At 38.9% G+C, this 25884-nt stretch overlaps 10 protein-coding genes and 2 long non-coding RNA genes across 21 annotated transcripts; 5 read left to right on the top strand and 7 right to left on the bottom strand.

The window, feature by feature from the left end:
• Nucleotide 1: 1 nt before the first annotated feature.
• Nucleotides 2-1171, top strand: LOC132088376 (uncharacterized). The gene is made up of 3 exons (XR_009421904.1): nt 2-149; nt 212-556; nt 660-1171. It is a non-coding gene; the product is annotated as an uncharacterized LOC132088376 (long non-coding RNA).
• A 2037-nt stretch (nt 1172-3208) lies between these two features.
• On the bottom strand, nt 3209-3880 carry LOC130701170 (uncharacterized). The gene is made up of 3 exons (XR_009421956.1): nt 3792-3880; nt 3538-3721; nt 3209-3475 (listed from the first exon to the last, which is right to left on the bottom strand). It is a non-coding gene; the product is annotated as an uncharacterized LOC130701170 (long non-coding RNA).
• A 947-nt stretch (nt 3881-4827) lies between these two features.
• LOC130701165 (ubiquitin-conjugating enzyme E2 G2) lies at nt 4828-5771 on the top strand. Of its 2 annotated transcripts, none has more exons than XM_057523144.2 (5): nt 4828-4966; nt 5073-5154; nt 5230-5348; nt 5430-5561; nt 5617-5771. In XM_057523144.2, exons 1-5 carry the CDS (start codon nt 4924-4926, stop codon nt 5733-5735), a joined length of 495 nt encoding a protein of 164 aa, XP_057379127.1. In that variant the 5' UTR covers nt 4828-4923; the 3' UTR covers nt 5736-5771. The 2 variants fall into 2 exon arrangements, with proteins under 2 accessions (XP_057379127.1, XP_057379126.1); XM_057523143.2 differs by having other exon boundaries at nt 5421-5561.
• An 84-nt stretch (nt 5772-5855) lies between these two features.
• LOC130701123 (uncharacterized) lies at nt 5856-8329 on the bottom strand. The gene is made up of 5 exons (XM_057523087.2): nt 8092-8329; nt 6718-7893; nt 6447-6530; nt 6190-6388; nt 5856-6118 (listed from the first exon to the last, which is right to left on the bottom strand). Exons 2-5 carry the CDS (start codon nt 7880-7882, stop codon nt 5980-5982), a joined length of 1587 nt encoding a protein of 528 aa, XP_057379070.1. The 5' UTR covers nt 7883-7893; nt 8092-8329; the 3' UTR covers nt 5856-5979.
• A 208-nt stretch (nt 8330-8537) lies between these two features.
• On the top strand, nt 8538-10154 carry LOC130701147 (cytosolic 5'-nucleotidase 3-like). The gene is made up of 7 exons (XM_059497133.1): nt 8538-8643; nt 8760-8891; nt 8952-9050; nt 9127-9196; nt 9253-9475; nt 9542-9914; nt 9981-10154. The coding sequence occupies exons 2-7, from the start codon at nt 8871-8873 to the stop codon at nt 10083-10085; spliced, it is 891 nt and encodes a 296-aa protein (XP_059353116.1). The 5' UTR covers nt 8538-8643; nt 8760-8870; the 3' UTR covers nt 10086-10154.
• Nucleotides 10155-10295: 141 nt separating this feature from the next.
• Nucleotides 10296-11604, top strand: LOC130701143 (nucleoporin NUP42-like). The gene is made up of 5 exons (XM_057523120.2): nt 10296-10453; nt 10537-10657; nt 10717-10764; nt 10823-11063; nt 11116-11604. Exons 1-5 carry the CDS (start codon nt 10381-10383, stop codon nt 11602-11604), a joined length of 972 nt encoding a protein of 323 aa, XP_057379103.1. The 5' UTR covers nt 10296-10380.
• A 277-nt stretch (nt 11605-11881) lies between these two features.
• LOC130701142 (serine/threonine-protein kinase 16-like) lies at nt 11882-13098 on the top strand. Its single transcript, XM_057523119.2, has 5 exons — nt 11882-11976; nt 12041-12275; nt 12333-12528; nt 12584-12738; nt 12800-13098. The coding sequence occupies exons 1-5, from the start codon at nt 11885-11887 to the stop codon at nt 13049-13051; spliced, it is 930 nt and encodes a 309-aa protein (XP_057379102.2). The 5' UTR covers nt 11882-11884; the 3' UTR covers nt 13052-13098.
• LOC130701112 (HEAT repeat-containing protein 3-like) lies at nt 13086-15599 on the bottom strand. Its single transcript, XM_057523070.1, has 7 exons — nt 15460-15599; nt 15198-15396; nt 15046-15121; nt 14461-14988; nt 14293-14400; nt 13887-14228; nt 13086-13818 (listed from the first exon to the last, which is right to left on the bottom strand). The coding sequence occupies exons 2-7, from the start codon at nt 15393-15395 to the stop codon at nt 13130-13132; spliced, it is 1941 nt and encodes a 646-aa protein (XP_057379053.1). The 5' UTR covers nt 15396; nt 15460-15599; the 3' UTR covers nt 13086-13129.
• A 478-nt stretch (nt 15600-16077) lies between these two features.
• LOC130701135 (uncharacterized) lies at nt 16078-17596 on the bottom strand. Of its 9 annotated transcripts, none has more exons than XM_059497196.1 (5): nt 17453-17596; nt 17305-17389; nt 17105-17230; nt 16418-17026; nt 16078-16294 (listed from the first exon to the last, which is right to left on the bottom strand). In XM_059497196.1, the coding sequence occupies exons 1-5, from the start codon at nt 17459-17461 to the stop codon at nt 16152-16154; spliced, it is 972 nt and encodes a 323-aa protein (XP_059353179.1). In that variant the 5' UTR covers nt 17462-17596; the 3' UTR covers nt 16078-16151. The 9 variants fall into 9 exon arrangements, with proteins under 9 accessions (XP_059353179.1, XP_059353176.1, XP_057379092.1 ...); XM_059497193.1 differs by having other exon boundaries at nt 16078-16384; nt 17453-17595; XM_057523109.2 differs by having other exon boundaries at nt 16078-16573; nt 16790-17026; nt 17453-17595.
• A 689-nt stretch (nt 17597-18285) lies between these two features.
• LOC130701159 (spore coat protein YeeK-like) lies at nt 18286-19641 on the bottom strand. The gene is made up of 5 exons (XM_057523137.2): nt 19560-19641; nt 19406-19484; nt 19247-19327; nt 18876-19052; nt 18286-18770 (listed from the first exon to the last, which is right to left on the bottom strand). The coding sequence occupies exons 1-5, from the start codon at nt 19566-19568 to the stop codon at nt 18424-18426; spliced, it is 693 nt and encodes a 230-aa protein (XP_057379120.1). The 5' UTR covers nt 19569-19641; the 3' UTR covers nt 18286-18423.
• A 1951-nt stretch (nt 19642-21592) lies between these two features.
• Nucleotides 21593-22498, bottom strand: LOC130701173 (serine/threonine-protein phosphatase 1 regulatory subunit 10-like). The gene is made up of 4 exons (XM_057523152.1): nt 22339-22498; nt 22185-22272; nt 22046-22102; nt 21593-21918 (listed from the first exon to the last, which is right to left on the bottom strand). The coding sequence occupies exons 1-4, from the start codon at nt 22345-22347 to the stop codon at nt 21788-21790; spliced, it is 285 nt and encodes a 94-aa protein (XP_057379135.1). The 5' UTR covers nt 22348-22498; the 3' UTR covers nt 21593-21787.
• A 1856-nt stretch (nt 22499-24354) lies between these two features.
• On the bottom strand, nt 24355-25836 carry LOC130701161 (uncharacterized). The gene is made up of 4 exons (XM_057523139.2): nt 25735-25836; nt 25543-25636; nt 25377-25448; nt 24355-25299 (listed from the first exon to the last, which is right to left on the bottom strand). Exons 1-4 carry the CDS (start codon nt 25741-25743, stop codon nt 24812-24814), a joined length of 663 nt encoding a protein of 220 aa, XP_057379122.1. The 5' UTR covers nt 25744-25836; the 3' UTR covers nt 24355-24811.
• Nucleotides 25837-25884: the final 48 nt, after the last annotated feature.

Below are 25884 nucleotides of genomic sequence, written 5' to 3'. Positions count from 1 at the left end.
AAATTCTGTTAGTGCTGCACTAAAAGAATTGTTAGTAATAAGTCCATGCAGCGAAGGAATTGAACAATTGTGGGACCGTATTTGGGCTGAAAATGGGTGTGGTACGGAAACCCAGAAATAGCATGAGTTCAACATAAAACATGAATTAGGTACTTTTCGGTTTTTTGTCTATCGAAACAGTATTTTTAATGCTATTATTTTGCATTCACAGAATTCTAGTGGGGGATCAAGTCAAGTCTAGAAGTGTTACAGGATGGAAGAGTGAGCCTACAGTTGAAAAACACTGAAAGTGCATTACCATTAAGGTATGAGGTAAAGTAATAGAGTATGCAAATTGTCTAATGAGAAGTACCATCTTGTGTGAATGAATCCTGTGTAACAGCAATCCTTTATAGTTCTGTTATAGCTAGAAGCCTCAAATAATTCTGCTTCTCTTGCTAAAGAACAACTTGTCCTTTACACTCAGAGTGTTGGTGAAGCTGGGTACTTAAATGGCCCTAAAGATGTTTCACTTCACTGGCATTGCAGCGATGAACATCACACATGGACTCTTTAGGTATGAAAGGAATTTTCTTGAAAAATTTTTGAATTTATGATGAAGCTTTTCTCCTCCTTTTTGCCAACCATGTCTAATCTACAAAAAAAAATTTATCCAATAGGAAAGGATTTTCAGCATACTGGGAACACAACTATCAACAATGCAACATTCTAGGGGTGTTATTTTATCCTTCAAGAGCCTTATACAATGATTTTCATCTACAATTTGTATGGCCTTTCCCGAGCTTCTGCCAGAAGTTGAATCTATGAGTCATGTAAGTCACATGAGCAACAATTGAGATGCTTAATGGTGTTGTTTTTCTTTTCTCAGTGTAGGTTAATAGTAACATTGGATCTGAAAAAATTCTTGGTTGGGGCATGACACTGAATAAATTGTAATGATTGGATGGATGACATGATATTTCTATACTTCATTCGGATTCCCGAGACGGTATTTGATATTTAAAAAATTGAAGTGCATATCTGGGCTCCCTTCTTTTCTGAAGCCCCGTTTCCCCTTGACTCATAATAAGCCCGTAGGGGGTCATGCCCCTACTGTACGGTATATATAAAAACAACATATACCGAGGTTTGGAGGGCTCTGGCCGGAAAGGGGACGTGGGGTGCCGCTTCGTCCGATGATGTGTTCACGGAGGGTGACGTGGTTGCCCACAAATCCGAACTAAAGGTTAATCGCTCCTGTAAAAATGTTCCAAATCTTCAGCTCTTCTTCCGGCTTCTCTTAGCCAATCACCGGGTAATCTCCCCGGTGGGTCAACAAGGCAGTGTCTCCCCCTGCCTGGGTTGACGGCAACTTTTGAAAGGGCTATTGTGCCTTTTTAAAGTTGCAAAAATAATTGTAATGTGCAGAGAATTGTCAATAAAATTTTTTTTATAAAATATTTTTTGCAAAATTCTTTTCTTTCATTGTCTGTGTTAGCTTTATTCACACATTGCATTTATCAATTTTTTTTTTTTGGCTTTGCTTTATTTGTTTTTGTCACATTTGATGGTAAGGTGACGGTTATTGGTTTATCGTTATCTGTAACCATTCTATTATTATCCAGGGATCGAACCCTGGATGTTCGGCATACCTCGCCGATGCTCTACCAATGAGCCACGAAACATATGATTTTAAGTTGGCTTTTTTTTCTAGTCACTTGTGAACTTGCATTTACACTTAGAATAAAACTGAAATGCAATTCTGCAATATACTCTTCTACATTATTCTACTTCATTTTTACACATCTACTGAGGTTTGAACCCAGGGTAACAGATATCGCAGATAAAAGCTCTACCACAGAGCTAAGAACCTTATGGAAGCAATAGAAAGATTAACATATAGTTGTGAAAGACTGCATAAACATCCTAGACGATAACATATGATATGCGATAATAAAATATTTAGAAATATATCGTGGCTCAATGTTAGAGCATCGGCGTTGCACGCTGAATGTCTGGGGATCGGTTCCCATACGAGTAAAACAAAATACAAAATTACTTCATAAAATATCCAGATTGTTCCCTGAATTTAAGTTGAAGAATTCAAAGAGTGTAATAAATAATACTTACAGATAAACGATAAACCAATGGAAACAATGCTTACCATCAAAGGTGACAAAAACAATAAAGGTGAATTAAGGAAGGTAAATATAAAAAGTGTAACAACATGCGAATACAAACAATGAAAGAAACGAATTTTGCAAAAAATATTTTATAAAAAAAATTTTATTGACAATTCTCTGCACATTACAATTATTTTTGCAACTTTAAAAAGGCACAATAGCCCTTTCAAAAGTTGCCGTCAACCCAGGCAGGGGGAGACACTGCCTTGTTGACCCACCGGGGAGATTACCCGGTGATTGGCTAAGAGAAGCCGGAAGAAGAGCTGAAGATTTGGAACATTTTTACAGGAGCGATTAACCTTTAGTTCGGATTTGTGGGCAGCCACGTCACCCTCCGTGAACACATCATCGGACGAAGCGGCACCCCACGTCCCCTTTCCGGCCAGAGCCCTCCAAACCTCGGTATATGTTGTTTTTATATATACCGTACAGTAGGGGCATGACCCCCTACGGGCTTATTATGAGTCAAGGGGAAACGGGGCTTCAGAAAAGAAGGGAGCCCAGATATGCACTTCAATTTTTTAAATATCAAATACCGTCTCGGGAATCCGAATGAAGTATAGAAATATCATGTCATCCATCCAATCATTACAATTTATTCAGTGTCATGCCCCAACCAAGAATTTTTTCAGATCCAATGTTACTATTAACCTACACTGAGAAAAGAAAAACAACACCATTAAGCATCTCAATTGTTGCTCATGTGACTTACATGACTCATAGATTCAACTTCTGACAGAAGCTCGGGAAAGGCCATACAAATTGTAGATGAAAATCATTGTATAAGGCTCTTGAAGGATAAAATAACACCCCTAGAATGTTGCATTGTTGATAGTTGTGTTCCCAGTATGCTGAAAATCCTTTCCTATTGGATAAATTTTTTTTTGTAGATTAGACATGGTTGGCAAAAAGGAGGAGAAAAGCTTCATCATAAATTCAAAAATTTTTCAAGAAAATTCCTTTCATACCTAAAGAGTCCATGTGTGATGTTCATCGCTGCAATGCCAGTGAAGTGAAACATCTTTAGGGCCATTTAAGTACCCAGCTTCACCAACACTCTGAATGTAAAGGACAAGTTGTTCTTTAGCAAGAGAAGCAGAATTATTTGAGGCTTCTAGCTATAACAGAACTATAAAGGATTGCTGTTACACAGGATTCATTCACACAAGATGGTACTTCTCATTAGACAATTTGCATACTCTATTACTTTACCTCATACCTTAATGGTAATGCACTTTCAGTGTTTTTCAACTGTAGGCTCACTCTTCCATCCTGTAACACTTCTAGACTTGACTTGATCCCCCACTAGAATTCTGTGAATGCAAAATAATAGCATTAAAAATACTGTTTCGATAGACAAAAAACCGAAAAGTACCTAATTCATGTTTTATGTTGAACTCATGCTATTTCTGGGTTTCCGTACCACACCCATTTTCAGCCCAAATACGGTCCCACAATTGTTCAATTCCTTCGCTGCATGGACTTATTACTAACAATTCTTTTAGTGCAGCACTAACAGAATTTAACTTTAACACACTGTTAGGTGGTAGACTGAATAACTAAGCAATAAATAATTGTTTGTTAAAATTCTATACTTATTTTGAATTCTTATTTGAAAAGTTTAGGTACCTGACTGTGTTCGCCTAATGCCAATTCATCCTCATGTTCAGTTACGGATGAGTTTGGAAAAACCTCCTTCACTGTTTGGAAACTGTTCCATTCCAATTTGTTCTTTTCCCCTAGCTGAGCTTGTAGACTCAAAATTTGAGCTACAAAACACAAATGAATAAAAGCAAATAAATAGAATCATTACGTATAAGCCCTTACCATCCTTAGCTTTGCTGTTATCTAATATTTTGTGTTGTTCCAATAATTGGGCCTGCAGCTTCATAATTTGATCTAATAAACAATAATTAATAATTGAAAACCAATATAATAATGTTTATACTTACCATCCTTTTGTTGTATTATCTTATCCATTTTTCAATTGTTCCTCCAGCCACGCGTTATTCCCACCATCCACGCAACTGAACTAACTGCGAATGGCATCCAATGGACTGAAATTGCCTACGCCAGTAATAACGAGTCTGAGCGGTAGATGGCTACGTGTCGGAAAAAAAGAAAAAAGTGTGATTTTTTTTTTTTTTTTGGCGAAATTTTTTTTTTGTGTGTAAAACGGATTGCCATACAAATGGCCATACAAATGGCAATCCGTTTTACCCCCCCCAAAAATAATATTGGTATTTTTACTGCTATCGCCATCTACCAGTCAGATTTAGTTAATTCTCTACATATACTCACCAAATATTTCTGCTGCATCACGTTAGCGTTGTAGCGTACTGGCGCGCTAGCATTACTTCAGATATTCGGTGTATTTCAAAAACCATTAACTTAATGAAAAAAATAACAATTTTCCCGGAATTAGCATTCGATTTTGAGTATATCCTTTGATATTCAACCAATTCCTATGAGTGTCAATTTTTTCAGAAAAAATTTTTAAGCCCGACTAAATAAGCCCGACTAAATAAGCCCGACTAAACAAGTCCGACTTCTCTCGGTTTTAAGTCCGAATAAATAAGCCCCAAGCGCCAGTACGCTACAGCGCTATCGACCGCGCCACCTAACGGATAAAACTACCACCATTTATTACGCGGAAAATCGCACAGTTTGTTTCTTGTCGTCTAGAGAACAAGTTAAATAAAATAAGGTACTGTCATTATTTTGCTGTTGTAATACCCGGAAAATTCATCTTATTTATAAAATGGCTGGCTCTGCACTTCGACGTTTAATGGCCGAATACAAGCGTAAGTTTTATTCTTTTGTCAAATGAATGAAATCTGCCGATACCCGAGGTAGTTATTTTCTAAATATTAGGATTGTAAGGTATTTATCTTGCATAATTTGTTTTAGAACTCACGCTGAATCCCCCAGAAGGTATTGTTGCTGGTCCTATCAATGAAGAGAATTTTTTTGATTGGGAATGTCTCATTGTGTAATATAATTTCCATTATCTTCCTTTTCACATGATTTCTTGCTAAACATTGTATCTCGGTTTTCCATTGTACAGCGGGCCAGATGGGACATGTTTTGAAGGTGGTGTTTTTCCAGCTAAATTAACATTTCCCACTGACTATCCACTAAGTCCACCAAAGATGCAGTTTACATGTGAAATGTTTCATCCAAATAGTATTTTTGAATGCAAATATTTTTGTAACCCAAATTCTTTAAGTAATCACTTGTAATCAAAATTACCTTAAGTTTATTCAGATGGAAGAGTATGCATTTCAATCTTGCATGCACCTGGCGATGATCCCCTTGGTTATGAATCTAGCGCAGAAAGGTGGAGCCCAGTCCAGAGTGTGGAAAAAATTCTACTGTCAGTTATCAGCATGTTGGCTGGTCAGTATCAATGCTTTTAATATACTTTCTAAGCTTAATCCCTTTTTATTTATAGAACCTAACGATGAAAGTGGAGCAAATATCGATGCGGCTAAAATGTGGCGGGATAACCGGGCTGAATTTGATCGCATTGCAACCCGTATCGTTCGAAAATCATTGAATATTCCTCTTTAAAAGCTGAATGTATTAAATATAATTCTAAGAAGATAACTCCTCTAATTTAGAAAAAGAAAATTCCTCGTCAATCAAATTGTATTGATTGTCCGGTGTTACAACACGAAAACACGACTAATGTTTAAATCTTAATAGGTTATATTATGTTCTCTATAATTGCAAATTGGCAAAGGGAATCTGTCCAATCGTAAAGAAACTGAATTAAATTAGAAATACTTTTTTTATGACTAGAAATGTCGGTGCTCTATTGGGCATGGGAATGTTGTGGGGAACCTAGTAGCTGCTCCGAATAATAATGAGTAGTATTCAAATACTCTCGTAACCGTTTTGGAAGCGGTAACATGCTGATCTGGTCTCGCCTGATTAGCTTTAAAATAACAAATCTAACGAAAAGTACATAAAGTAGATTACATTTCAATACATCAATTAAATTGTGGCAGGACCCGTAACGTACCTGGAAAGGTGCTGTAAGCTTTGAACTTGACGGAACCTTGAAACAGGATGCAACAACTGGACTCGAGTCGGTCCGTGAGTTGGTCTTCGATGAAGAAAGAATAGAAAACGGCCGCTTCTCGAGTGTTCTATGGCTTTGTCAATAAATTCCACCATGGTTTGGCTCTTGAAACGAGCAACGCTTCCGAAACTAAAATTACCTGTTTGAAAAAATAGCACTTCAATAGCTGCTACATAATTATTACGAAAATGCGTTACCGTGATCATGTTCGATACGAACATGCCGTACCCCACCATTTAACTTGAACGACAAGGAGAAGATGTAGTGATCGTCGCTGCTATCTACAAATAGTTAATAAATAAAATAAAAATAGATAAAAGCACCAAAATAAAAGCACGAAACATGTCCTAAATATATCGCATGTGTTGCACCACATGTCGGATGTCCACTTTCAAACCAATAATGAAAGTTTATTACATTGCAATAGTGCTAGTTGGCTATCGATAGAAATGAAATTAAAAGATAAACCTCGCACAAGGAAAGAGCCATCTGGTTCGTTGGATAGTATCTGCTCAGCTGCCTCGCCAGATAAAGGACCCCAATACCATCCGTGGTCTTTAACAGCTTCGATTGAGGCGGCAAAATCTAGGTTAGTTTGGTTGGTAGTCATATCCATGCTAAACTCCGAAGAGTTATTCGCAAGAGGATCGAAACCGTTAGGCACGTTATTCGGTACGTTTAGAGTAGATATTCGTTCAGCTAGATCCACAGGCTTCGAACATTCTCGGGATTCAATTAGAGATGGAAGGATTGTTGAAGGGCGAGAAGGTACACGAACAAATCCAACTTCTTCTTGAGGAACAGGAGGTAAAGCCCTGCGTTGTTGAGGTGAACTCTCGGCGCACTGTTGAAGGCTTGATTTGTTTTCTGGTGTGCAAAACGTCCATCCAGTAGGACACACCTGGTTGCAGGATTCTCCATGATATGCAAGCTGATGATGGGACGGGATGCGAAAGACACTAAAGAGAGCCTGTTTTATTCCTGCGGCCGTCACACTCAAGCTCTTTCGACTTCGTTTTGATCGCGCATCATCGAAACTTGCGTTCTTAGATACTACGTGCGGTGTCCACACGAAGCAACTTTTTCGCTTGCTTTCAGATGAGGGAGCTTCCTCCAATTTAGATGGCACAACCATCCAAGGACGCCTTCTTGACAGAGATGTGTCTTGAAATTCCCTGAAATAGCTCTGAACTTCTTCTAGAGTCATATGAACAGGTTCACTAGACTCTAATCTTGGCAAAGCAGCAATACTATGCCTGTTTCTATGTGTGTCTTTTTGTTTCTCCTTCTGCATTTCACCATTGTTTAGACAATCAATAGGGAGTGAGTACACTTCACAATCAGACGGTGCATGATATGGTTCTAAAGGAGGAACGAGTTTCTTAGTCCGTAATCTGACCTTGGGTTTCACAACAACAGCCAGCATAGACTGTGTCAATTCAGCAGCAAATTTGGAAACAGCTTTGAAGTTCAAAACTGGCATAAGTTCACCATCCTCTTCTTCACTAAAAGGGTCATCATAGAGGTGGTCCTTTGTGTTTACACACATCTTTCTTGCATCTTCAAAGCCAGGAGGAGGATCCAATACAGGGATTTCTGACAATGTGCTATCATCATCAGTTCCAGTGTCCATGATATTGCATTCTGTTAGCACAAGAAAGTTAATACTATATTAAAAACCATAAATTCACGAATGTTATGAATTGTTGAATAGAGGATTTTTAGGGGGCCATGGATACTGCGAAATCCCAGAGAAAATTTCTTATCGGAGCTTTCAAGGTTTCATTGGCATCCAAATAAAAAAATTCTAAAAAGCATAAATAGATTAGAACGCCTTTTTACCGTTTGAAAAGAAGGTCACGTAAAAGGTGGATCCGGGATGAAGATATTTGGGGCTTTCACATAACTACGCCTGGTTTTGCTTTTCTTTTCAGACACGTGTGTTTCGTTAAACAAAAAATATCAAATGCGCAAGAAGATCACGAACAATAGAAGGTTGGACGACAAGATTCCATTGTTTTCTCTTCTAAGACAAGATAACCGCCATGTTTTCGTGTCGGTTAGTACAACGCGGGGTACTGGAATGTGCGGAAGAGCAGTAAACTGCGGACTATAAGAGCATGGAATCAAAGGTTCAAGTTTTTCTATAATAGATTAACAACCTGTTGATAATCAACGTTACAGAATTATTTTTAAATTCAGTTTTAATGTATAACTAACAAATTCTATAAGATCTTGGAAACTGACGATGACGAGCTAGACATGCTAACAAGTTGACAACCAGAGTCTGCGATTTACTAACAAATTGTTAGTAACAATTCCGCTTTCTAGTTCCGCAAAAATAGTAGTTTGAGAAACTTATGTTGCCATGAGCAACTGTCGTCGTCTGGAAATGTAAGCAGAAAATAGAAATCTAACAAAACAAACAACGTCATACAAAACAGAAACAAACCTTGCGGGGTCAAGCACATTTGCTGAATTCATCTTGATAATCAGTGCTATTGTTACAGGAAGCGGTATTTTTTATCTCGCAAACCACGAGTGCTATATCATGAGCCTGCTGGTTTCCTTCTTCATTCGTTCGTCGTACACCAATTGTGAAAAAGAGAGCGTGTCTGGATATGGATAATGTGAAACTCCGGGTATGCACAAATAAAATTTCCATTTTCCACTTTTGTTTGACATTAGCAACTACATTCCAGTTTGATTGGCTGAAACAAAGCCATGTACATATTAAAGACTGGAAAAAAATTCAGCAAAAGATTCAACACTTGATTAAAGGAAAAACGGAAAAACTTCAGGTTTCTAATGTTTGCTAATAACAATAGTATCAATGCAATAAAAAAACAATTTTTCCATGACTTTTCACAATTACAGGTTATAGCTGACTTTGATTTTACACTAACAAAGTTTCACATTGGTGGGCAAAAAAGTCTTTCAACCTATGGTATTTTATAGCCATAAAATTGATTTCTGAGCCCAAAAAAGATTAGTACTCTCTAGGTGTCATGGAAAGCTATTCCAGCTGGCCACGGGAATTCAAAGAAGCTATCCATATATTGAAATCAAACTACTATGAGATAGATAATGACCCATTAAAATCCATTGGAGAAAAGATCCCACTATTATTAGTTCTTCTGAGAGAAGCTTTTGGGATAATGCAATGCAGTGGATTACAGGAAAGCAATTTCAAATTTATGGTCGAAGAAAACTCTCTTCAATTAAGGCAACATAAAATTCTGTAAAGGAAGCATGACTTTGGTTTTCATTATGATATTGCTGTTGATAACAGAGAAGGTGTACTGGATTTTTTTGAAGAACTGCATAAATCAAGTGTTCCTTTCTTGATTATGTCTGCTGGACTTGGAAATATAATTCTCCAAGTTTTGAAAAAGCATGGTCTTCTGAAACGAAACCTTAAAATAGTGGCGAATCATGTTAAATATAGACATGATGCGACTGAAATTGTCGACGAGGTTGCTGGTCGACTTGTCCATCCCTACGATAAGGGTGATATTTCCTTATGCCTTTCAGACAGTTACTTTAAGAATTTGTCACATTGCAAGAACATTATTCTCTTGGGAGATTCGTTAGGCGATCTTGACATGTCTTGCGGTGCAACATCTGCAAATACCATACTGTCAATTGGATTTTTGAACGAAAAGGTCTTATAGCTTTATTTCAAATAAGAAATGTTTTTTTTTTTACCTTATTTAACATGCTCATTCCAGATTGAAGAGTCCTTGGAAAGCTATATGGAACACTACGACATTGTCTTAACCGATGATCAGACGTTTGACATCCCTAATTATCTAATTAAGTTGGTCGTGGGATAATTTCACCTATGTTCATTTGCTTAATTATTTGACAAGAGAGCTAGAAGGTCAAATACAAATATTTTGTGGGTTTACGTTCGTTTTTATTGCGATAAAAAATCTGAAGTTCTGTAAATGCTATTCTTTTTCAGCGACGGCAACGTTGTGGTTACTCGTCTAGAAGATTTTTAAAGTTGTCAACACCCAACTGTAACAGTTAAAAGCGGTTCTGTTGCTCCATTTATAGGGTTTACTTTACTTCCTTTAAATCGTTTTCGACTACTAATTCCTACCAATTGAAATTTTTTTTATTAAAATGGTAGTTTGCAAATTCTTTTTAGAAGGAAGATGTAGATTTGGTGCCAATTGCAAGAATGAACACACCCAAAGTGAGAAATTTGACTGTGTTATTGTGTTTGCCAATATACAAATCTACCCTAATTTTAATGGTACATGTATCATTCCTGTTTAGGTCGCATTGGAAACGCCTACCAACAACAATCATTCAATCAGCCAGTCAGACAGCAGTATTTCCCACAGCAACAGAAACTCAGAGAAAGCCAACAGCAAGAAACAAACCTTGAAAGTTTACTGTAAGCTTCACGTAGACACAAAGTAATTGAAAATGTCATTATTTGGTATTATATTTCAGCTATGTTGTAAAAGATGATGCTACCAATTCTATGCAAGGAGGTCAATGGTGAGTCCAATGTTTGTCAAAATACTGGATTGGTTATTAATACTAACAGCTTTTTAAGGTTGTTTTCATGTTATGCTCCTCTGCTACGAAAATTTTCCAAAATTTCTTTTAACAAAAATGAAGAAAATCTTCCTAGCCTGGTAGACTACAGTCCCGAAGAGCTTAAATGGGAAGCAATGCATAGCAGCATGAATGGACAATTCCATGATTATACTGTTAAGCTTCAAAAGCTTTCTGAAAACTATCAAACAATTCAAAGGGCTTTGCAAAATCTTGATCAAGCTACTTCAAACTATATAGTAATTGCATTTTGTTTACTTTCTTTCTTAGTATAACATAATTGGTGTCTAGGTCCGATATGAACGTGGTGAAAATGTCAGTCCAACTGGTACTGCACTAGGAAATTTTGTTTTATCGTTTCCTGCAGTCAACACCACTTCAAATAGTCCATCTCAATTTAGCTTCACTCTACCTTCTACACAAAATCCCATTATGGCTCCAAGTCAGCAACTGCAAACTGCTGTCACCCCCTTCAAATTTCAATTGCCTTCACAACAGTCTGCTGAAGCATCTTTCAGTTTTCACTTACCTCCCCAGCAGCCAGCTGCTACATCTTTCAGCTTTATATTACCATCTCAGCAACCACAGTCTGTAATAAACACAGCTGTCACTAAGGAGCCTAATGCTATAACAAGACAGATACCTGTTTCAGCTGTTCCTAATATTGCTGAAAACGTTTCTCATCATCAGCTGAGTCAGATTGACCTTGAACAGTTTAAGGCCGATAAATTTACATTTGGCAAGATCCCCCGTATTCCACCGCCAATAGAATTACGCTAAATTGTAAGTGTAACCCTGCTGGTCCCGTCTTGTTGACTCAGGTTCGTCTGGAGATAATTACTGAAAAATTAAATAAAAAACATACATATACATATATATATATATATACTAGCTCGAAATTAGTGCCTTTATTATACCTGTAAGTTACGTTTAATCAAGACCCGCGTTATTCAGCGGAATACGGCTAAGGTTGCTGAACCCTAAAAGTTCTGGCTCTAGAATGACAGAAGCAGACAGACGTGTGAACAATGTCAGTTGTTTTCATCCGAATTTTGCTATCATGTTACGACGCATATTTAGTGTTATTTGCTCGAAGGATTATTACGATATCGATGGAAAGCGATATTATGTACGTGAGCTTATCGGTCAAGGGTAATATTTTTTAAAACTAATAAATGAATATGAAATGTCACACTAATTGCGTTCCAATACGTAGTGGTTTCAGCACAGTTGACCTAGTAAGCGAATCCACTAGTGATCGCCTTTATGCTTTGAAAAAAATTCGTTGCCACAGTGCTGAAGATGAACAAGCTGCTGAACAAGAAATCAGATACCACAAACAGATAAACCATCCTTCTGTTATTGAATGTCTTGCTTTCAAAACAGTTGGTGCTGCTAATATTTCCAGCAATCAAACCAGTTTAGTTCTGCTCCTTTTACCATTTTACAAGGTGAGTTCTTAGAATACCCTTGATTTCACTAATTTTATGTCTCACATTACTGTCTAGTTTGGCTCTTTGCAAAAATTACTGGAGAAGAGACAAGCAAGGCAAGAACCATTGCCTAATAAGCTTATTCTTAGTTATTTTCAACAAATATGTGAAGGATTAGCCGCCATCCACCTAATTGGAGCGGCACATCGTGATTTGAAACCAGCAAATATTTTACTTGCTCCCAACGACCGAGTGGTCATAATGGATCTTGGTAAAACTAATATTGTAATTTCTGACGTACCCCAGTTCTAAGTGACTTTCCATAGGTTCTGCTGCTCCAGCTCGTTTGGAGATAACCAGCTACAATGCTGCCCAGAGACTCCAGGATGATGCAGGGGAACGGTGCTCCATGACCTACCGTGCTCCGGAATTGTTCAACGTCCAGAATCCAACCACGATCGATGAACGCACTGATATTTGGGTACCTTTTTGACTATTGCAAACAAAAATGTTCATTTCGTAATGAGGCATTCACATTTTAGTCTTTGGGGTGCCTACTATATGCTCTTTGCTATTACAAGTCACCCTACGACGAGGTTTTCGAACGGGGTGATAGCGTTGCCTTAGCAGTATCCAGTGGCACGAATCATTTTTCTCATTCCACTAGCTCTGGAGTCAGTCCATCGTTCAATGACTTAATTTCCACTATGCTCGTAGTCGATCCCAAAGAGAGACCCTTCATTGCCGACGTTCTCCAATCAATTAACGCTCTGAAGGTCTGCTGTAATCTCTGAAATTCTAAATCTATTGAAATAAACAAAAAGAAAATTTGTTTCCAACAGCAACTTTGTTAAATTTTAACAATCGAAACATTATCGAGTCGTCAATGAACGTTGCTTTGTCTTATACTTAATAAAGCGTAGGAGATTGTCTCTCGCCGTCATAACAACAGGGAATTGGTCCGCTGCCAGGCTTCGACGCTGAGAATGAACGCGATGCTTGAATGTAGGTGCCATGGATTTTAAGCGCTCCACAAGCTGAATATCACTGACTACTGGATCCGTATGGTCCTCTTTAAAAACATCAAACAATGCATCCATAGCTTCCGCAGTCACCCATAGATCCTGACTAAGACAAGCAGTATCTAGCAGGATTTGGCCTACTCCACGAACAATCGAAGCACGCGGCTCCAGCAGAGGTGGATCAACGCCAGCAGCCATCGAACCAAGTGTGCCAAGAATTTGAAGAACGTTGACTTTCGACTGAGGCTGACAGTATTCTACTCTCTGGCAGATGAGAGTGATGTCTTCTAGCTTTAGAAGGTTGACTATGTCTTTGTGGAAAGACAATTTGCGGATGATGGCACGCATAGAAGCAGTAGCGGCAGCTAGCATCTGGTCCGACTTGTCACCCTGAAAGGCCACGACAGCCAGGCTACACCAAATATCAAACAACTCCTTACTTCCGCCCATATCTTCCACGTCGAAAGCCATCACCATATTGCTCAAGCAAAGAAACGCCATACACTGAAGCGCCTCATAACGCTTAAGAAGCGACTTTCCTGCAACACGAAATTACGTACTTTAAAAAAGGGTTCAGTACAAATTGAATATTTAATCACATTGGTACCTGAACGATGCTGGTTTAAAGCTTCAACGATGTTTGTTGCAGGTAATTTGGCTTTTTCAATTACCAACTGAAACAACTGTGCATCAACGAACGCTTTCTTCAATTCGGGATTTATATCGGGTATGGCTTCTTCAAGACCCTCATTTCCAAGCGATTCATCGCCAACGGATTCATCTTCGTAGAATTCATCCGAGTCGGCGTCATCACCAGAACAACAGATATTGGTCAATATTTCCAACGATTTTATCTGAGCAGAGATTAACTCTTCGGCAGCTTCAACGGCATCATATAACCTGGATGACACTAAGTCTTCTTCCATATCGTCAGTTGCTCTTTCTTCGTCTGTAAATAAAAGTACAAGTGATGTGATCGAAAATGAAATGATCTCAGTGCAATTACTTATTACCTCGCGTTGTTGGTAAATCATCTACCACATGAGATGCTGCCTTCCTCTGGTCGAGAGAAAGGGAAGAAGTTAGAATTTCTATTACTTCTTGAGTTGACTGACCCAATTCTGTTTCAGTAACAAATTAACTTAGCACAAACACAGATGTAGCTTTAAATTATTAATTACCTGAATTCAGTTGCTGGTGATTTAAATTTAGAAGTATCATAAGCGATAGCGTTCTCAACAAAGGGCTAGATTCTTTTCCAGCCAGAAATTTCGAGACAGCCTCTTTCCTCAATAGGTCTGTGTAGTCTGTATCACCTTGGTCTTCTGTTACTGTGCTAAGAAACTGGACGACAGTCGTCACCACATCAAGGCCATATACGTTGACGTCCAAGTAGGAAATCAGCATAGAAACTACGTTTTCACGATGCATCCTGTCCACAGCTAGGCTGCTGCTTTCGGAGAGCACACTAAGCGTACCAACTGTTTCTATGAATGTGGCTGTTGAAGTATCGAGTTTGTCTCCTGGTGCTTGGTGAGGTTTCCATTGTGCCGGAATCCTCTTCAGCAAGGCAGTTAATGGTGTTAATATATCATGTTCAATGGCAAGCTTGACTGCTTGGTCACCTCCTTTTGATACAATAGTGTGGAGAGCTGAGGCAGCAGAATGGCACACAGATGCACTTGTATCCAGTAGCAGAGGACCGAGAACTAGAATGCACAAATAGATGAATGACAATTTTAAGCATAATTTAACACCAAATTCACCTTTAATTAATCCTTCATGTAATGCTGCACAAGAATCTTCATTATTTCTTATTAATCCTGCTAAAGCATGGCAAGCCTGTTGAAATTTTAAAAAATCATTGAAAAATAAGACATATGAATCAAAATTGTAAGTTACTATCATATTAGCCTACACAGTCACGATCTTCAACAGATGAGCTCTGTAACTGGCTTGAAAGGGATTTGAGGGTTTCCGATGACAAGATAGTTCCTGTGTAAGGACTCATTACACCACAGTCCATTACGATGTCTTCAGAATCGGTTTTAGCAGCTAGTCCTGTGGGATTATCACGCGCTTGTTTATTATGCCTGTTCGCCTTAGACTTTCCCATACTACGAAATATCAATCAAACATGTAAGAATTGCTGAAAAAAATAGGATAAGGTTTTAGGTTACCTTATTTATCGCACAACGACGAACTTTGCTATTTTAGATTTGTATGATCAAATATCTGGAACCAAACTAACATACAAATCTCTCCTGAACATGTCACGCACATGTAGCTAGCAGACGAATTAGAACTTTCGTCCGCATACAATAACTTCAAAAGTATGCTACAGATGGCACTGATCGTAGTCGATGTCCTACAGCATTTCAGTGTGCTAAATAATCGAACTCAAATTCGCCATAGTTAACCTATTTACTCGGTTTCAAATGAATTGAAAATGTTATTGGAAGAATAAAAAAAAGTTTTTGTTTCTATCGAATCCCAAACCGTTCTGAGTAGGGGTTATGCGTTTTATAGATGTATTATATCGTATTCATTTGACACTTGGTTGTGTCACTGGCTGCAGCAAATTTGGTAAATTTTTTATTAACGTTTGATTCCCTCGATTCTAACAACGTCATATCGAATACTTAATCAGTATGAGCTAAAAGATCCTTAAAATTCGGTTCGTTCAGTTAATTTTCAAAATATATCCCAGTGATATACACTGAATTGCTTGACAAACCGCCAAATCGATCTAACAAGTCGCCCAATTAAAAATCACATATCGAAAAATACGGTAAGAATATTGAAGCAATCCATTTATTAGAAACCACGTTAAATATTTATACGACGTTTACAAAAGAGTTGAGTCACCGGTTTAGTATCCTCCAGCAGATTGGGGTGGAGGGCCGTAGGAGGCGACTGGAGGCGGCTGATGAGGTGGGGCTACGGGGGCAGAAGGATACCCACCTCCGCCTGATCCACCATACCCACCAGCTCCATGACCTCCTCCTACAGAGCCTCCATAGCCACCAGCTTGACCACCGTGTCCTCCTCCTGCCGAACCTCCATAGCCACCAGCTTGTCCGCCATGTCCTCCTCCTACAGCACCTCCGTGACCACCGATTTGTCCACCATGTCCACCTCCGTAAGAAGGCATTGGGGCCGGGTGAGGTGGTGGAGCTACTGGACCAGGAGCATAGCCTCCTCCTGATGAGCCTCCATGACCTCCGTGTCCACCACCCATCGATCCTCCATAGCCAGCGGACTGATGACCTCCATGTCCACCTCCATTTCCTCCTCCAATTGGTCCTCCGTAGCCACCAGCTGCTCCTCCGTGACTACCCCCACCGTAAGAAGGGACTGGAGCCGCGTGATGAACTGGTGCAGCAACTGGAGCAGGAGCGTGAACATGTACGTGGACAGGTGCAGCTCCAGAAGAGCCTCCATAACCGCCAGGTTGGGGACCTCGATGACCACCTCCTGCCGATCCTCCATAACCACCAGATTGATGACCTCCATGGCCACCTCCATGCCCTCCTCCGGCTGATCCTCCGTAGGAACCACCTCCCATCTGACCTCCGCCATAACCACCACCACCACTACCACCATGGCCTCCCCCGCCATAAGAAGGAGCAGGCCTATGTGGTGGCTGGTGATGGGCGATTGGTTGAGGAGCCGACACGATGACAGGCTGAGGGGCAGGGATATAAATTATTTGTGGAGGAGGAGCAGCACCGTATCCTCCGCTACCTGCAAGTTTGTAAGTAAGCAATCATAAAAATTAAAACTAAATTTAAATGGCCGGATTTATCAGCAGAGATGACACACCACCTCCGTGCCCTCCGCCTCCGTAACCTCCGCTTCCGTGCCCTCCACTACCGTGTCCTCCACCGCCGTAACCTCCACCTCCATGTCCTCCCCCGCCATAGCTCATACCTCCACCGTAACCTCCGCCTGTGCGAATTAGAAAAAGGTGTTATGTTTATGTTCTCTCGTCGATAACTTGCATAGCTTTTGAACCAACTAACCTCTTCCTTTTCCTTTAGTTGCTTCAGTGCCATGGATTAACACCAATCCGAATAGCAGAAAACATTTCATGGTATTTAAGTTAACCTAATCCAGAATTGAACAATAATGTGGTTAAATGTTAACTAGAATCAAATGTTGATATTGTACCTTAGGCATGTTGAATCAGTTTGCAAGCCAACACAGAGAACAAGTGCCAACTGTGCTTTCAAAATGTGGTAGCCGCTACTTTTATACATCGTCCACAAGGTGTGATTCTAATAATGTCAAAGACCGAAGTCACCATCACTGGTGAAAAAAATGAAAGTGAGTTGTAGACGTGTGAAGTTAACTTTTCTTCGTGTTCCTATTCTTTCAATTCTGATTAATTCAGCGTGACGGCGATGGTTCACAAAGCGTCTTCGTGCTGATTCAAGGACTCTTCCCTTTCGCCGTCTGTCGTCTTCGGGGAAAGAAAAAAAAACCCTGTTCACCCAGTTTTCTTTGACGAAGAGCTCGTCGTGACATTCTATCAAAAGACGAATGATCCTCTTAAAAAATAGTGGGACGAAATGGAATACACAAGGCTAGCGGCACTGCATGGAGCCTGGAAAGAAAAAAAAAAGGGAGAGTTACACGAAGATATTATATTATTATTTGTAAGTAGATTGTGCAGGACTGCATAGGCTGCAGGTCATGTAGCGAAAGTTCTTTTGTTAAAGGACATAACTTTCGTTTCGGAAAATCCCGCTGTATTTCATCCAAAAAAATTTAAAAAGTTTACTGAGAACAACGTCCTCTATTCCTCTTTAGATAATAAAAAGAGATTCAGCTAGTACGTAAACTTATATATTTTTTACCTTATCGTTTTATCAGCAGTCTTGTATTCGTCTGAACAACAAAACACGAAAGACTCACCTGGTTGCAATGATGAGAAGAGGGTTCCTTCATTACGATGCTTGTTACTGTTTTATTACACCCCTTATATAATAATAAAGAAAAAATAATGATTAACATTGTATGTATAATTCTCTGGTACATTTTGTCATACAACTGTGAGGATCATCAAAGAAAAGTAATCTGTTTCTGAAAGGATATAAAATTTGCAGCCACTTCAAGCGGTAATCCAGTACTGTGTTTAATTAATTCTTATGGTAATCTGCGACCAGGGGAGAATCGCCATAAGTAGGGAAAAAATGATCTGGTGAATATGCGTCGTAACTTGTCGGTCCACTATATCCTCCGTAATCACTTTCTGCCTGTGGAGAATAAGAGGCCACTGGATACGGATGAGATGAGTAACCGCCAGCTGAGGCGTAAACGTAACTTCCTCCGCCGTATTCACCACCTCCGTGATGATGATGGCCCTTGTGATGGCCCTTGTGATGGCCCTTGTGGTGGCCTTTATGATGACCTTTATGGTGGCCCTTGTGATGGCCCTTGTGATGGCCTTTATGGTGTCCTTTATGATGGTGGCCTTTGTGATGCCCTGCAAAGCAAAATTGATTTGAAATTTGTTTTCATTTGTTACAAATGGGATAATATCAAGTCCATAACGTAACCGCAATCTACATTCTTTGCGAATCCAGCTAACCTTTTTCACCTCCATATTCTCCACCTCCATATTCTCCGCCTCCATATTCTCCGCCTCCGTATCCTCCGTATCCATCGTATCCTGCTCCATATTCTCCTCCGTTGTGATGGTGATGACCCTTATAGTGTCCCTTGTGATGTCCTTTGTGATGATCCTTGTGATGCCCTTTGTGGTGACCTAGTTGTAATCGATAAACAATTTGTTTGAACTAAATAGCTACGTTCGCTACAAGTGCATCCCACAAAATTTTAAACACTAAAACTAGAGCTGTTCCATTTCTAAACGACGTGGAATAATGCCAGTAGGGTAACTGCTTTCCGCATACCCAATTTCGTAATTTTCTTTTCAGATAGATACCAATCGAGGCTAACCTTTTCCTTCTCCGTATTCTTCAGCTTGGTATCCTTCGTATTCTCCACCATATTCCACGGCAGCGTATTCCTCATCATAACCTAAATGGCACCGTATTGTTGAAGTAAATTAATCCAAATAAAGCAATACTGTTAATCAACTTTTAAACGAAAACCAACCTTTCTCGTCAGTTGCCTCGGTACAATGTTCGAGGACCACCAGGCCAGCTAACAAGAAACAGACGAACGAAACCGTAAACTGTTTTAAAACATTATCAGAAACGTTAATAATAGAACGAAAATTTAATTTAAACTAATGTTAACAAACGAATACCTTTTTCATATTGAATCAAACGATACTCAAGAATAAAATGCGATTTCAACTGTTGTTTGAAGTTGTGGCACAGTCATTTATATATCGTCGACTGTCGATACACTGCTTTCCAATCTACAATAGAAAAATGAAAAGAAAGCAAATTCGCCATGCGCATAGGGTTTTAATAATCATTTTCTCTTACATTTCACTATAGAGGTTTTTTCCTGTATGAAACGAGATCTAACTAGCCAACTATTAACATTTTCGCACCTTCGTGAGATACAGTTTCCTTTCCGACGGACCGGTTGTCGACCATGCCAGTACTCCACCCAACTTCTTCTATGAAATTTCACTTTCTTCATGTGTACGACATGAACATTGCTTTTTTTCCCCATTAATCGACGGCCATAAAACAAATGAGAAGGAAAAATAATGAACCTATAGATACAATTTTGTTAGAAAATATGCACACCGAGAAAGTTAAATTAGTTTGAAAACTTTTAATCTTTTTAAATACATTTTTACGTTTAACTTACACGAATGCTTCCCACAAACTTCAGTGAGCGTTTTAAAAAAGAGAAAATGAATAGTGTCATTGCTTATGTTGGATTTACACAGGACATAACTGTAATTAGAGTTAATGTGAATGTACGTACATGAATTAATCTTTTCGTAAAGTTGCTGTTTCAAAGAAAGAAAAACTGATTATAGCCAATTCTTCTTACAAAAAAGTCGAAACTGCTAGTAAATTAATTTTCACCTGTTTTCGAGACCGGAACAACACACAAGTGTGAAAGTTCCTATAGAGAATAAAGTCCATCTTACCGTTATTTGCTATTTTGTTCATCGTAGCGTTACTTACGATGTAGGGAGAGAAAATAGAGTAAACTCCATCTGCCCTAGTTCAACAAGCGTGAACGCAATAAGGACATCTACAAGAGATGACACTTTCACCTGTGTCCCTACATTGCAGGAGTACTTGGCAAGCTTCGGTGGACGGGCAGTAACGTACGTCTTTCATTAGTCCATCACATAGGACCAATTTACAATCTGGAAATAAAATTTTAGTAACAAGTTTCAAATTGCAGAGGTACACTGCAGGTGTGAAATAGAATATGAGCCAGATTGGCAAGAACAGCCAATGAAGACAGAAGAAAATAATTTGTACATTTGTGAAATTAAACCTTTCCTCTCATTCCTATACAAACCAATTAATACAGTGTAAGAAAAAGGGTAGGCTACATGTCTACATGACATCAAGGACATCATTTCACTTTTTTGGCAAATTTAAGTCTATAGCAGCAAAGAGAAAAAAAAACCTTCGGGAAATCCCGAATTTATCCGATTTCTAATGGCAAACCTAATTGCATTCTATGACAGGAGAACAAATCGATGTTTCGAAAGCAATTTGGCGAAAAGAAATTGTCATACAAGGCTAAAAATCTTGGCCAAAAAAGTGAGAGTTTTGAATGACCATTCGATATTAGGTATGGACGAACAATTGCTAATCGTAGAATAAAGCTAAAATTATAGATGTACCTGTGCTTTAAAGTGAAGTGTATCTACTGTTTCCACAACGTCACAAAACAATAGTAACGTTACATTTGGTACAAAATACCACTATGCGTGAGTTATGTTGACGAACGTTTTGACTTGTTTGCATTTCAGAAATTGATTTCTTTTTGAAGTTTTATGCCCTGACATCCGTTCACGTTGTTAATAGATTCATATATGACTGTTTGGGGTAGAGGTTAGATTCCTACTGAACTTGAACAGCTGACATTTTAGTACAGACTAAAATATAAACAGAGGAAGAGAAAGAAAATGGAAGGCGATCAAGGACAAAAAGGAATGGGTAAACAAAATGTGTAAGACATGTTTGCAAACCAAATTTTTTACCTTTTTCACGTAGCTTTATGTTTTTGATCTGACCTTGTAGCTTGTACGATACATTTTAATTAAATGCAACCCCAAACTTAGAATCTTAAGGACGTTGAAGGTTTAACTTAATTCCTTCTATCGCATATTCAGAGAGAAGCAATTTTCACCCATTTTTACAATAATAAGCTCTTTGTATTCACGGCTATAAAAAGATCGTATGTAGAAACGTTTTACAGTAAACAACGAAATACACGGATGATATTTGAACATAACTGATATTGTGATAATAGTATAGGAAGTGTCATGATTTCGAGAAGATGAAGTAGCTGAAGGTGATACCAAGATGTCGCCAATGGCTGATGAGCTTAATATCCACCGTATTCGCCCCCGCCGTGATGTGGTTTATGATGGGGTTTGTGGTGAGGTTTGAAAAGGGGTTTGAAAAGAGGTTTATGGTGGGGCTTGTGATGAGGCTTATGATGCGGTTTATGATCTCCTAAGCGTAAACAAACAAACGAATTAATAAACACAGTTTTCCTATATGAGATGTGTTATTCCTCTAAACAGAAAGATTACAAAAGCTTAAACATCAGCAGCTTTGAATAACTTCATATCAGACTCACCTCCATATCCTCCGCCGCCATATCCACCACCGCCGTATTCTCCGCCGTAGCCTGAACCTAAAGGAATTTAGTTTCAAATTTACTAGATTCCTCTCAAACATGAAAAAGTTACTTAACATTAACAACTATTTAAAATTACCTTTTCCTTTTTCCTTTTTCGTTGCTTCCACACCATGTTGGGCTAGCACTAGTCCAATGACTAGCAAACAGACGATTGAAATGGTAAACTATTAACAGCAAAAAAGGTCAGCATCTGTTAACTTAGCTGATGGAATAACTTTAAAGTGTTATACCTTTTGCATGCTGAATCAGGATAAGCTTGTATGGAACACAATTGCAAACTGTGGATTAAAATGCTACGTAGCAGCCGTTTATATACGGAGTAGTACAGCATTACAAACCTTTGTTCGAAAGTGGTCAAGAAAAATGGTAGAAAATTCATAAACTATCAATGTAGAAAGTCATTTCCCTCTCCAATTTATTTAGTAAATACAAGGCGTACGCCTTGTTAGGTGTTTACGTAACACACATTTCTCGTTTGCTGTTCCTTCCTAAAACAGTATAACGTAACACTTGTGATCCAGCAAACATCTTCGTAGCTTTACGCAATCCAGTTGCTTTCACTAGTTATTTCTCGATGTTAAGTCTTTCTTTCGAATTTCACTTTTTTTTCACAATCAACACAAGATCGTAAAACAGATTTTATGGCATACAAGAAGCCTGTTCTCTGTAGGAAGCAAAAAGTCGTTAATGACACAGTGTGCCTATATGGAAAAAAGGAAACAATTTACATCATATCGAAACCCTCCCAATTCACTTTGGTACAATATTACAGCTGTGAAAGTCATCCACATAAATTGCAAGTGCCATAAGCCAAGCTGCTCTTTTATATTCATAACAACACATGTGGAATCAGAGTTATTGGATATAGAGGTATAGAATTCTATAACTCTGGTGGAAGAATCAAATAATTGAATTTCTATAGTATTGTCGGAGGAATATTATACACTGCAATCGACAATGGAGTAAACAGGTAAATTGCCAGTGCGAAATGCTAGCTCGCGGCATTTATACGCGAAAATTTGCAACGAGAGGAGGAGCTTAGCAAAAAGAAAGTTGATCATCTCTCCTCTGTTGGTTATGTGGAGTTTCCTAATAGGTTAAAAAGTATAGACATAATTTCACCGCTGTCAACGGCTTAAGTGGGACATGTAACGGATGTAAAAAAAAAAGAGATTGTGCCATTAAGCTAGTAAGTTAAGGACTAATGAAGCGACTCCAAAAATAGAAATAGCCACCACTTAGATGACAAGAAACTGCAGAAGAAAACCGTGACGAAGAAATGGGCATTGAGTACTTTTAAGCCTACTTGCACGGCCATTCACACGAATTCCCGTAAATGCCTGACTTGATTGAACCGTGTAATTCTTTGTCATGCGGATTGTTATCACGCGAGGACAAGAGGTTCTTTTAGAGCACAGGTGAAAGCATTCTTTATTCAAAAGGAACAGTCATAGCTGCAAATGAATTCTCACTTGATTTAAAAGAACAGTCATCATCTTCATGCTTCATTTTTGGCGGGCAAAGCGTGACCAAAAGTGTTTTACGACATCTACTCGTGTCGTATTTATCAAGAAACTCTTGGCTGTATAGTGAAGGTTATACCGTGACCTATAATAGTAGACAAGTGAGCCTTAGTGAGAACATATCGTATAAGGTATAAAATAGGTAGCCTGTGTAGCCATATATGAGACTCACGCTCATTCACGCACCAGAACCACAACTTGGATCGTAAAAAACAGGCTGAGCGTTATCTGTATTTCATCAGCTACATCCTGTGTGTATCGGTTGAATAGATTTCTCAAACTACTCTTCGTTAGACGCAAGACGTTCATGATGTGAGACATACGATGAAAACTATTGTTGGCTTCCTATTTTCTTACGTCCTTTTCCTTATGGCAAATGGTACGTGACACGAACAAACGCTGAGCAAGATGACAGCCTTGAGATTTACAGGTAATCGTCTGTCCTGGTAAAATTAAAGCAAACGTCCATGTGTTTGTCTTTCCTTATGAGTTGGCTCGTCTAACCAGAACCTGGAACGTTCAAGTTTCGATTTCCTTCGCAGATTAAGGGGGGGGGGGGGGGGACAGCTGCAAGTTCGCTACATAACAGTCGGTCCATCTATTTTCGTTTTTTTTGTAAGAATACTTCAATAATTAAAGTTTGATTCGGCCATGTTACGGTTTTAAGAAATCGTCCATTGCTTACGTGCTAAAGAAAGTACAGTAAGTCACACAGTTGCCATATAAGTTGATAAGCTCTCTATTATTACAAACAACAACAGCAATCATATGCTATAACAAGAAAAAGCTTCATAAATGATGATGAGAACAAAAAGTTTCAAACTGTTGGATGGGAAAATTGGTAACGGAATATTGAATTTGTAGAGTTAACAGAAAACGAAGATCCGTTACTAGTCATCAACTCGTCATGCTACTGGCGTTGATACAAGACAGGAAAAATACATAAGTGTGAGACTGTAGCTGAAATTTTTCTACAATGGGAGTTGATAAATTATTACAACATAAAACTGGGAAATAAAAATATAAATAGAAGACAAGAAAATCAATCTTTTGGACCAGCTGAGAAATAAACTGTTACATTTTCACACCTTATTTCTTCTTAATTCTTTCACTGGAGTGAACGAGAAAATGTATCACTGATGCTGCTGGGTTTCCCACAATCCAGGGACTTGTTTCATTTCTACATATCCTCCTCCAGCAAACTCTTGATCTTCGGAAGTGTCGGTACACCGTATGAATAGGCAATTGCTAGGGCAAGCAGTTTGCCTACTTTGTTTTGCCCACCTGGAGCGATGGGTTCTGTATCCAGGTGATGGCTACCTGTCGGCCCTCTAATCGATGGGCTATCTATTATTGCATTACTTATTCTTTCAGCGTGCCAAGAACTGGGTTCCTCAGGTCGGATGATGAGATCTTCAGGCGTAAGATGCACACGCGGTGGGCCGTAAGTAGAAGGACCGTATAGACGAGGATTGCCACTATGCCATATTGCTCTTCCATGGTCACTTCCTTCTGTTCCAGCGTTCCAAATTTCATATCCTGTTCGAGAGTAATGTGGAGATGGAAGTGCCATAATAGGAACCGATGCGAGATGTACTTTTGATGACGTATAAGCTGTTAATGGCTGAGGGGCGAGGACTGGAGAGGTTCCTTCTAACACTTTTGAAACTAGAAAAAGAACATTAAATGTTAATGCGTCAATAAAGTTAAGTAGTGCCTCGTTTTGAAGTAAAAATGTGTGATACCACTTGCACTTCCATGGGATCCACTTTTGTATCTTTTACCCCCCAACTGAAGTCCGTGGTTGGCCTGTCCACCTAATTTTTATGTTTAAAAACATTTAGCAAAACAAGAAGTTGATGAATATGTATGTGATCAATTGGTTAAAATTTTTCAACATGTAGATTTAACCTCTCCTTTTTCCTTTAAACTTTAGGGCTGCGTCGGTCACATGCTGGCCAAGTATAAGACCAAAAAGGAGCAACACTTTAAACGACTGCGGGACCTATTGAATATTTAAAGAAAATGTTTCACTTTGATCGGAGCGTTAAACGAAGTTTAAGTCCAGAGGCAAACGGAACAACGTTGTTGGTGATGGTATACCTTGCGCATGATGATACAGACTACAAGTCGGCACTGAGAACGAATTCCAACTGGGCTTAAACTAGTGTGTAGCGGTCGCTTATATAGGCTATCGTCAGTCGGTCATTCGGTCTGATTCGATTGGCATAATTCCATAACGTATTAATTCAT

The sequence above is a fragment of the Daphnia carinata genome, chromosome 10, assembly GCF_022539665.2.
Source record: "Daphnia carinata strain CSIRO-1 chromosome 10, CSIRO_AGI_Dcar_HiC_V3, whole genome shotgun sequence".
NCBI lineage: Eukaryota > Metazoa > Arthropoda > Branchiopoda > Diplostraca > Daphniidae > Daphnia > Daphnia carinata.
This window is presented reverse-complemented; position numbering and strand designations above follow the sequence as displayed.

What these genes read in the sequence shown, in the direction of transcription:
- LOC130701159 (XM_057523137.2), bottom strand. An exon ending in AGAATACGGAGAAGGAAAAG is followed by an intron (nt 19,053 to 19,246) that starts GTTAGCCTCGAT and finishes GATTACAACTAG; the next exon opens with GTCACCACAAAGGGCATCAC. An exon ending in AGAATATGGAGGTGAAAAAG is followed by an intron (nt 18,771 to 18,875) that starts GTTAGCTGGATT and finishes TTTGCTTTGCAG; the next exon opens with GGCATCACAAAGGCCACCAT.
- LOC130701143 (XM_057523120.2), top strand. Translation starts at nt 10,381, where the DNA reads ATGGTAGTTTGCAAATTCTTTTTAGAAGGAAGATGTAGATTTGGTGCC. An exon ending in ACAAACCTTGAAAGTTTACT is followed by an intron (nt 10,658 to 10,716) that starts GTAAGCTTCACG and finishes ATTATATTTCAG; the next exon opens with CTATGTTGTAAAAGATGATG. An exon ending in AAGCTACTTCAAACTATATA is followed by an intron (nt 11,064 to 11,115) that starts GTAATTGCATTT and finishes ATTGGTGTCTAG; the next exon opens with GTCCGATATGAACGTGGTGA.
- LOC130701112 (XM_057523070.1), bottom strand. Translation starts at nt 15,395, where the DNA reads ATGGGAAAGTCTAAGGCGAACAGGCATAATAAACAAGCGCGTGATAAT. An exon ending in CTGTTGAAGATCGTGACTGT is followed by an intron (nt 15,122 to 15,197) that starts GTAGGCTAATAT and finishes AAATTTCAACAG; the next exon opens with GCTTGCCATGCTTTAGCAGG. An exon ending in ACATGAAGGATTAATTAAAG is followed by an intron (nt 14,989 to 15,045) that starts GTGAATTTGGTG and finishes TGTGCATTCTAG; the next exon opens with TTCTCGGTCCTCTGCTACTG.
- LOC130701135 (XM_057523104.2), bottom strand. An exon ending in AACTAAAGGAAAAGGAAGAG is followed by an intron (nt 17,231 to 17,304) that starts GTTAGTTGGTTC and finishes TAATTCGCACAG; the next exon opens with GCGGAGGTTACGGTGGAGGT. An exon ending in AGGCGGAGGGCACGGAGGTG is followed by an intron (nt 17,027 to 17,104) that starts GTGTGTCATCTC and finishes ACAAACTTGCAG; the next exon opens with GTAGCGGAGGATACGGTGCT.
- LOC130701123 (XM_057523087.2), bottom strand. Translation starts at nt 7,882, where the DNA reads ATGGACACTGGAACTGATGATGATAGCACATTGTCAGAAATCCCTGTA. An exon ending in TGGCTCTTTCCTTGTGCGAG is followed by an intron (nt 6,531 to 6,717) that starts GTTTATCTTTTA and finishes AACTATTTGTAG; the next exon opens with ATAGCAGCGACGATCACTAC. An exon ending in AGCTTACAGCACCTTTCCAG is followed by an intron (nt 6,119 to 6,189) that starts GTACGTTACGGG and finishes ACTTTTCGTTAG; the next exon opens with ATTTGTTATTTTAAAGCTAA.
- LOC130701142 (XM_057523119.2), top strand. Translation starts at nt 11,885, where the DNA reads ATGTTACGACGCATATTTAGTGTTATTTGCTCGAAGGATTATTACGAT. An exon ending in AGTGGTCATAATGGATCTTG is followed by an intron (nt 12,529 to 12,583) that starts GTAAAACTAATA and finishes GACTTTCCATAG; the next exon opens with GTTCTGCTGCTCCAGCTCGT. An exon ending in ATGAACGCACTGATATTTGG is followed by an intron (nt 12,739 to 12,799) that starts GTACCTTTTTGA and finishes TTCACATTTTAG; the next exon opens with TCTTTGGGGTGCCTACTATA.
- LOC130701165 (XM_057523143.2), top strand. Translation starts at nt 4,924, where the DNA reads ATGGCTGGCTCTGCACTTCGACGTTTAATGGCCGAATACAAGC. An exon ending in TGAAATGTTTCATCCAAATA is followed by an intron (nt 5,349 to 5,420) that starts GTATTTTTGAAT and finishes AATTACCTTAAG; the next exon opens with TTTATTCAGATGGAAGAGTA. An exon ending in AGTTATCAGCATGTTGGCTG is followed by an intron (nt 5,562 to 5,616) that starts GTCAGTATCAAT and finishes TTTTATTTATAG; the next exon opens with AACCTAACGATGAAAGTGGA.
- LOC130701147 (XM_059497133.1), top strand. Translation starts at nt 8,871, where the DNA reads ATGGATAATGTGAAACTCCGG. An exon ending in AAAAAGTCTTTCAACCTATG is followed by an intron (nt 9,197 to 9,252) that starts GTATTTTATAGC and finishes AGTACTCTCTAG; the next exon opens with GTGTCATGGAAAGCTATTCC. An exon ending in GAAAACTCTCTTCAATTAAG is followed by an intron (nt 9,476 to 9,541) that starts GCAACATAAAAT and finishes TGTTGATAACAG; the next exon opens with AGAAGGTGTACTGGATTTTT.
- LOC130701173 (XM_057523152.1), bottom strand. An exon ending in GAAAAAGGAAAAAGGAAAAG is followed by an intron (nt 22,103 to 22,184) that starts GTAATTTTAAAT and finishes AAATTCCTTTAG; the next exon opens with GTTCAGGCTACGGCGGAGAA. An exon ending in TGGCGGCGGAGGATATGGAG is followed by an intron (nt 21,919 to 22,045) that starts GTGAGTCTGATA and finishes GTTTACGCTTAG; the next exon opens with GAGATCATAAACCGCATCAT.
- LOC130701161 (XM_057523139.2), bottom strand. An exon ending in GTTTAAAGGAAAAAGGAGAG is followed by an intron (nt 25,449 to 25,542) that starts GTTAAATCTACA and finishes CATAAAAATTAG; the next exon opens with GTGGACAGGCCAACCACGGA. An exon ending in ATCCCATGGAAGTGCAAGTG is followed by an intron (nt 25,300 to 25,376) that starts GTATCACACATT and finishes TTCTTTTTCTAG; the next exon opens with TTTCAAAAGTGTTAGAAGGA.